The following is an 8,960-nucleotide window of genomic DNA, read 5'->3' as shown; positions in this document are numbered from 1 at the left end:
TTCATTTGTACAAAATGGATGCCCCACGTTTCACATTTACAATGTTTAGAAATATCATATGTAATATGTCGTAGTGTATTCGTATTGAGCGACATTCGCAAACGGCAGCCGCGGGAGTCGAACCCCGGGCGCCCCTAAGCCACGCCCCCTATATATTAGGCCAGCGCTGGGCGCCCCTAGCCCTAAGGCACGCCCCCTATAGGTTAGCGCCACATGATCTGTCTGTGCCACTGTCTGTCCCCTTTTGCGTGTCCGGGGCGTCCATCCCGTGTCCGCTCAGCAGCACGGCGTTACATTGCATTTTTCTATCAGCATTTCAACATAAAGAAAGGGGGGTTCAGCTCAAAGCGCCCCTGTCACTCAGCCCTGCCGCTGCCCCCTGCAAGGGAGATGCTCCCGCTGACCTCAGACGCTTTTTGAGTTGGCAAATAACTTAAACAGCTACTTTTTTTTTTTTTTAACCCTTTCGTTTCTGGAGCCGTATCGAGGCATTAAACAAGCCATACGTCGGCAAGTTGCTCTTGCTATAAGGCATTTCTCCGGTTTCATCCCTCCCCCCAACTTGTTCTTTAATAATAATACAAACATAATCCACAACCGTATGTTTTAAATTCATTATTATTAATATATATATATATTAATAATAATAATAATAACAACGCCAGGGTCCTGTTTCTGTGCCCACTTGGGGTTTGTTGGAGTTCCCATTTCTCTTATCCGGTGAAAGTTGGTTATTTTCATCCAGCACAAAAATCAAATAAAACATATCCTCATATTTCCCTTTCCACAATATGCCCTCTCTCCCCCCTGCAAAACACCGAAAACAACCACCTCCAGCCGCTCAAACGACTTTTATTAACACGGTGCTTTTTTATTCGAAGTAAACCATGTCGTTGACATTTCTGTCAAACCTGTGAAAAATGCCCCCCAAATACGAAGCCCCTTCTCCCCGGGGTCCTCTCGGAGGGTGGCAGGGTGAGGTGCCGCGGGCTGGGCCGGGTATGAGAGTCGCACATAGGCGGCCGCCTTGCGGAGCCGCGGGAGAAATGGCAGCCAAACATCTCCCCGCCCGCCCGTTAAAATGGAGGTGTTGTTATTTTTTTGGGAGAGGTGCCGGGTGTGAGGGAGCCGGGGAAGCCCGGCTCCGTGCCGGCTTGTAATAAGGGGAAGGGGGTGGGTGTGGAAGTCCGCTCCGTGTTTTGCTCTTGCTCCCTCCCTTTCCTTTCCCCCTCCTCCGCCGCTTGCTCCTGAACTCCAGCCCCCTCTCTATCAGCCTCTCACTCCGTCTCAATATGTCTCAAGATGGCGGCCAATGCGGGATCGATGTTTCAATATTGGAAGCGCTTTGATTTACAGCAGCTGCAGGTCAGCTCCCCTTATCTTACCCCCTCGCCATCCTCTCCCGCTCCCTCTCCGCCTCCTATCCGTCCGCTCCCCTTCTCCGCCGGCCGGGACCGGGGGGTAAAAGCCTCCGCTTCTCCGGCCGCTCTCATTGATAACGTTTTTATCAGAAATTGATCCTCTTTGTTCAATTCATCGATCAGCCAAGATGGCGCCGGCTCTGTGGCGCCGCCGTTTCTCCTCTCCCCCCCACCTCCCGCTCCCTCTCTATCACCCGTGCCCGGTCGGCGGAGACCCCTTTTCACCCGCACCTTTTTTTAGACCTCTCTAAGTTTTATATATTCTTTTAATTTGACTTTTTTTTCTTCTTGTTTTATTGAACTTGCTTTAATTCGCTGGTTATGATACGTGCGGATGCTGGTGGCGCTGTGGTGCCAGTCTGTACTGCTGCTGCTCTCTCCTCCTCCTCTCTCTCTCTCAATAAAGCTGCTGCAGCTTCAAGGCAGCAGCACAGCGAGCTTCATTCCTGCTCTTGGATTTAACTAATCTGGACACAAACTAAAAAGGATATTTTAAAGAAACAAAATAATAATGCATGTATTTATTTGCTCACTTTTTATTTATTTTTTAAATCTTTATTTTTTGTACGCAATACTTGGTGGTGTTTGCCGTGTTTTTCATGCAGGGCACTGGGGAGGGGGATTGTAGAGAATGTGACATTTTGTCTTCGTGGGGTTTGTTTTGTCCTTCTGGATTACTATTTTTTGTGTGTGAAACTTCTGGAGGAGCCGGAGATAATATTAAAGAATGTAACTTTTAAAAAAAATTATTTTTATTATTTACGGTGGTTTTGGTCCTGTTTTTTTCCCTCTGGTTTAGAGATGGGCTATTCTGCATCTGTAGGGTTGCGTTGGACCCTTTTTAGGGTCTTGGAGAGTGAGAACTTGTAAGAAACTGCAGGATAATTTGTAAACCCCTTTCCCCACTCACACACATATATATAATTTTCTGCAGCAGCTCTGTTTTGTGACATTCATAGCTGGTGTTTTGAACACTGACATTTTTGTCTCTCTGGGTTGAAGGTAAACTTCTGAGGAATCAGACTTGCAAAAAAATATGAATTATCTTGAAATCTTTGCTCTTTCAGAGCCTTGTTGTTTTAGTAACTTAATGGGCTGGGTTGGCTTAAAGGGTTTTTAACATGTGTATCCTTATTTTTCAATGTGGAGGTAAACTTCGAGGTGAAATAAAAATATAATTAAAGGGAAACCCATATTTTTTTTGTCTCCTTGTGTTTGTGGGATTGTAGGAATGACATTATTTCGATGTTTCTGTCCTATAATCTGTTCTCCACCTTTGCCCGGTTTTACAAAGTTGAAGGATTTAGTTAATTGCGTAGCTTCAGTTTTTGCATTTTATTTCTCTGTAACTCAGTTTTTTTTTACATGTAGAAACGGTGCTCTCCTTGCATGGTGGATAAAAGTGCCAGTAATGTCCTTAAAAAAAAAAGGGGGGGGGGGTTGTCTTACTCGTTTTTACAGGACAAACATGAACATTTATTTATACTTGTTTGATCGTACACAACCTCAGCCTTTTCTGCAGTTTTTTTTTCTTGTGCCAGGGACTCCTTTTTGTAGATGCAGTTTTTTTAGAAGTATTAAGTGGAGACAAAGGTACATTTATATTTGTCACTTTGTGGGGAACAAATGGTTAAAGATTGATTGATTTATCTCATATCTATATATAGATATATCTATCAATCACCCTTTGAGTGTACAGTATAAGGAGGGCCTTTCAGTTTTGTACATTGTTGGTCTGTCTGGCACCAGAGAGGTTACAGTGGAGGTCATATGTGAAATATGAGGGGGGTGACCCAGTTTTAAGAACAGATCAAACAATAAGCAAACGTTTAATGCATAAATTCTTCCAGTCACAGAGTTCACCCTTATAGAGCAGCATAGGTTTAGGACTCGTTCTGCTGGCACCATATTTGTTAACATGCGTGAGTGAAGGCTTTTTCTATTTTGGTGAACACTCTCCCTAAAAGAGCGAGAGAACCCAGTTCTTTGCAAAGCCTTGAGATCGATCATCAGATGAAAACGTATTTTACATAAAATTAATTAAAGTCGGGGTGATCTATTTTTCTCTCTCTCCCCCCCAGCCCCTTTGAGGTACAGAGTACACTTTGCATTAATTTGCATACAATTATAATCCTTTAAAATTGCTTATCTTTCTTTCTTTTATGTTTCTGGAAGCGTCTGGCTGGGGTTTGAGAAAAGGCTGAAAGTGTGTGTGTGTGTGTGTGTGTGTGTGTCTCTTCCGCAAGCAGCTTGCTTGATGTGAGCAGTTGCAGGGCCGGTCAGTATCAGTATGAAAGGCTCAGACTCAAGTAGAGATCTTAGCTATGGAGTCATGGTTAAGATCAATAGAGTTTCCCATGAAGTTACAGGGGGCAGTAACAATATTCTTGATTGCCTTTATAGATTTTTTTTTTTTTTTTTTTGCATCTAAAGCTGCTTTTATTGAAGGAAAATGGCATGGCTTTTTAAAACACTGATTGTGTTCCTCTACCCCCCCCCCCCCCAAGCAATATCAATGACTGTGTCAGTAATGTTATTTATTTATAAAATGTTTTATCAGGAAGTAATACATTGAGAGTTGGAGGATTTTATATAAAATAACAAAACTTTGGAGATTTTGTTGATGGACTTTATAACTAAGAAGTGCAAAACTTGGTTGTGCTTTCACTTTTTGGGAATGGTGAACAAAAATTTCTGGATGGTGATGATTTTTGATGGGAGGTTGAAGAAAACGGCTTTACACGTGTTGAATAAAACAATATGAATTGATATGTGCACCGTTTAGTTAATACGTATTGAGTAGTTTGTTGTAGATACTTTGTACAAGATAAAAGTACTGTTGTAACATCTCTGGCCCCTCTGCTTGCCTGTTTAATGACCAGGAGAACCATGTGTAAATGATACATTATTTAAATTGCAGATTATTTCTGCTATTTATTGTATGTGGGTGGGACAAATGTGTGGCAGTGAATATCTAGGATTCCAAATACTTTTTTCAAAGTTTAGAAAATCTCATTTGAAATGACAGTGTGTGATACAATGCCTGCCGTGGCTTAATTATTCTATGTGAACAAACATATATGTAGGTTTGAGTTTAGCTAAACAAAGTATGCTATTATACAAAGTATATTGTAAATATTGTCCTAAGGACGCTTATAAATTGCATGTTCTCCGCAGCACAAAGATTATTATTGTGTCTTTATTAAATTGTAACTCATTAATCATGGTCCGAACGTACAAGGTGAAAGGTCCTACATTTCATATGATCGCACAGTCTCGATACACTGCAAGGTTTATGGAGAAGTCCAGCAAAAAAAAGCAATCAAACACCACTTTGAGGGAGGATCAAAAGTTCAAAATACTTTGCCATCAATTCATTACAGTTTGGCAAATTAGACACATTGCCGTCCACAGAATATTTAGATACACACTTCTGGACAAGATGTGCTTTGTTGGCCCTTATGTAGGAATATACTGATAACCAGTGGGCTTAGTTCTAGTCATTTCCTATCTGTAAATATTGTTTGAAAGGCTTGGTAGAATATGTGTTACATTCATACTGCATAATGGATCCCTTGAATACCTGGTGGAATACTCTAAATGAGATCCAGATGCCGATTTCTCAAATGCTGTGTTATTGAATTAGTAGAAATGTGTTCAAGCTAAAATGTATCAGCCCAATATAGCTTCTTGTACATTGCACAAAGGTTATCAGCCAGTGTTATTTTTTTTATACTGTATATATTATCTTTTTTATTTATTTTTTAATAGCATTTTTTACAGGAAGGCCAATATTGGTACCCAGTTTTTTTTTTTTAATATAGTTTGGTCTAGGGCAATAAATACAATTCAAGCTTAGTTTGTTGATCTGATAGTACATGATTAACATTTGCCTGAGTTCTGCTATACTAGCCAGTTGACTATAGTAACATTTATTCTCTAAATATTAAAAGTTGTTTACAGTGAATGCTGGATAAAAACGACAGTTCACTTTAGTCTACATAGGGACGGCCCTTAGCGCTCGTTCTAGAACCTAGTTTGATGCTCTCATCTAGCTGAGGAATGTTGAGCAGAAATGTCAAAGATGCAGTGACTAAGGCTGAGATGTAGCCACTTTTACCCTTCAAAATAGCGGATTTCACAGTTAATGGTGCAATAATATTTACAAAAACTTAAATATGCAGTTGTTTTTCATTAAATGTAATCATACGTAAAGCAAACGTTTATCTGCTTTTTTTTTTTTTTTTTTTTTTTTAAACTAAATAAATGATTTGGAATTAAGAATATTTATTTTTTGTCCCAGGTCTCTGCTCAGCAGATAGTGATAACGCTCAAAGGGGAGCAGCCTGATCATATCAAAGACCTCCCATATCTCATTTTTACAAACTAATTTTAAATAATTATTTATAAATATTTGTAGGTGGTTCATAATTTTTGTATTAAAAAAAAAAAAGTTGCCAGTCAGCTAGATTTACCCCTTAAACCTGTCACCGACGTTCATTTTGATCCCAGGAAGGGCTGCTCTCTTTAACAATGTTATTGCAGCTAAATGGAGAAACTAAAGGCCTTTTCTGAAAAGAGGCTTTAAGCCTTGGTCTCTTTAACCCTTGGTCTCTTTAACCCTTGGTCTCTTTAACCCTGCGTGTGCTGGATGAGCCAAGGGGCCAGAGTGGCGTGGCTTCCCTGGCCCTCCGAACACGTGACGACTATTCTGAAGCTCCATATGAGAACAGGATTCTATCTCCTAATAGAAAATGAGCATTTTTTGGCAGAGAGGGGGGGGGGGGAGGAGGGTGTAGCAACATCATCTGGAACCCAGGATGCCAGAACCCATGACGTAGTAGCTACGTCATTGCGGCACGCAAAGGGTTAAAGGGGAACTAGGTGTTTAAATGTCCTTTTTAAGTGTGGCTGTGAGACTTTGCAGCTGGATGTTTACCTGTTTGCCAAACATGCATATCAATCACACTGGTTCCCTGAAGCACTGTACAGTTTTTTTTTTTTTTGTGCATGCTGTGGTGGGTGGGCACGGCTCTGCTGAAAGACTTAGTTGTCAGTTTGTGAATGGGGAGAACAGAGAAGCTTTATTTAATAGTATTCTTGCAAGTGCGTACACTTAAGGAAGAACTACATCTTAGTCATTTTTTAAATCTCTCTTGGCAAAGCAGAAGGTTTTTGACATTGTGAATGTGATTGAAAAAAAAAAATTGCTGTGACAAACCTATGATTTCGAATTGCTATATTTGTAATAGTTTTGCAGGTTGATTTCAGGAAAGTACCAAATTAATAAACAAGATTAGTTTTGTTAGAAGTTCATCTGAAATCTAAATGAAGAAATAATTCTTACTTTTGCAAACATTGTACTTACTGCTTGATGTTGCAAGTGTGTGTCATCGGAATTGCACCTTTTTATACGTGTGTGTGTGTGTGTGTATCATCACTGCATGGCGTTTTTGTTAAAATGAGGAAGGCTTTTCATTAATATTGCGACGTTTATGCAAGTCATTATTTTGTTGATGGATTAACTGCTGTGTTCTTAAAGCAGCAGCACATTTTTTGCTTCTGTTTTTTCACCTTTTATCTTCTGCGATTAGCTGACAAACTTTCTCCAAAACAAAAACTACTATAAGGATTTTACAACCATATGCAGTAAAGTTGAAATGAAACCTGAAAATACCTTTTAATTAAAAAAAAATAAAATAAAATAGAAAATGAAAAGTACAGTACTTGGAAAGTTTGGATTTTAAGTCTTGATTAACCTTGACTACAAATAAACTCAATGAATACTTTCCTGACAGCACCACAAAACATTTTGGCTCTTTATTCTTTTTGATTAGCTGAATCACAAAGCAGGATAAATCAAACTAGGTTTCTTTTTGTCACGTGTATTTTCATCAAAGTAGCTGTGTGGATATTCATTCCCCCATCTCTTTATTTGTGAGTGCTTTGTTTTCAATATAGATTTGTAATGAAACAAAATAACTTCAGAACAAGTTGTTCACTGCAAATGACTGAGCCACTTGTGCTGAAGCAGGGATATCCTTAAAACCTGACTTATTGGGGGTTCTTGAAGACTGGAGTTGGAAACCACTGACCTATGCAGACCATGTTCCAGCACATTTGGGAAATTGTTTTAATTCCTCCAGCATGAATGAAGGTGAATAAAGCTTTTGTCTTAATGTATTCTGTCCTATGTCTATTTCTCCTTCTACTGTTTGTGACTTTGCTGTACCCTTGATAGTTTTCAAGTGGACTGTCGGTGCCAGGGGTGTATGCAAGTAGCAAGCGTCCTGACACCAGGTTATCATCAACACTAATACTTATCCCAGAAGAGCAATTACTATTGATTTACATATCTTCATTGGGACTGAAGGAGTGGTTCAGTGAGTAAAGGCTGATTGAGAACAATGACACTGAGTTTGAATCTGGGGAACCTGGTTCGATGCCCGGTGTCGGCTCCTTGTAACCTTGAGCAAGTCACTTTTTCTCCCTGTGCCTCAGGCACCAAAAACATAGATTGTAAACTCATCCTGATAGGACTGTGTAAAAATCCTATGTGCTGCGCCCTGTACTGTAATTGTGAAGCACTTTGAGTCCCATTGGGAGAAAAGAGATATATGAAATAGTTATTATTGTTCAATTCACAAGGTAATTATGATGCAGGGGTATTTTTCCACTGGCATCCTTTGTCTCATTGTAATGGAGTTTCAAGAGCTATTCAAAATCTTACATTCAACCTATGTAATTTCGCATACACTGTGTTTCTCTTCCCCCTCCCCAGATTTTAATTGATATTAAATTGGTCAAGTCAATGTATTTGTTGAAGCGAGTAATTCAATTTCTGAAACAGTGATGCAATCTTGCTTCGGTATCTGATTGTGGGTTTTGCCCTCATCGTGTCCATTTAATTATCAGTAGGGTTATTCATGAACATGAGTTTTTCTGTTCTACACATCCCCACCCTTTTTATCTAGGCAACGTAATTTTAAGCCATTTACGATCTTGGACTTAACTGTACATCGTTCTGTATAGATCACAGTATTTTTCCGTGTCATAAAATGTAGAAAAGAAACCTTGCCTGATTTTGTTTCTATTACTGGTTTAGATGTGCTTAAATGAGAAATCACAGGAAGCAGGGGGTCCAGGGAAATGAAATTAATGGGGATCAGCTCTGGAGACTCCAAATCCTATGTATAAAAGTAAATGTTTAAAAAAAAAGAAAGTGTGTGTATAGAAGTTTTGGGTGTTTTTTGTTTCCCCCCTCCCAACCCTAATACAGTAGATTGTCTGTTAGTGACATTTTCCATTTAACCATATGTAGCGAAGTACAAAAAATTGCCATTATTTCCCATTAAATAATTTCCCATCATCTCCTTGTGTGTTAACGGAGTGAGAAGTTCAATGTGCAACTAACAAGTGGACTTTCCAAAGGGTCTAATACAGGGTTGCAAAAATCCCGGGCACCTAAAATGTCCCCCTGGCCCTTGTGCAGGGATGACTGACCTGGCAATCACAGTTGCACCGTCAACAGCGCTCCCA

General features: G+C 39.7%; 1 protein-coding gene across 4 annotated transcripts in view; it reads left to right on the top strand.

Annotated features, from left to right (window-relative positions):
- Window positions 1–1,054: 1,054 nt before the first annotated feature.
- The window catches only part of CUX1 (cut like homeobox 1), a 315,247-nt gene continuing 307,341 nt past the window's right edge, over window positions 1,055–8,960 (top strand). Inside the window, exon 1 of one of the 4 annotated variants that reach the window (XM_075594332.1) lies at window positions 1,055–1,365. In XM_075594332.1, coding sequence (XP_075450447.1) covers window positions 1,303–1,365 — 63 coding nt within the window. In that variant the 5' untranslated portion in view covers window positions 1,055–1,302. The remainder of the gene's footprint in view (window positions 1,366–8,960) is intronic. The other 3 variants (XM_075594333.1, XM_075594334.1, XM_075594335.1) reach the window with 3 other exon arrangements.

Source organism: Ascaphus truei, chromosome 3 (genome assembly GCF_040206685.1).
Source record: "Ascaphus truei isolate aAscTru1 chromosome 3, aAscTru1.hap1, whole genome shotgun sequence".
NCBI classification, from domain to species: domain Eukaryota; kingdom Metazoa; phylum Chordata; class Amphibia; order Anura; family Ascaphidae; genus Ascaphus; species Ascaphus truei.
The sequence above is the reverse complement of the archived record's forward strand: the minus strand, read 5'-3'. Positions and strand labels throughout refer to the sequence as shown.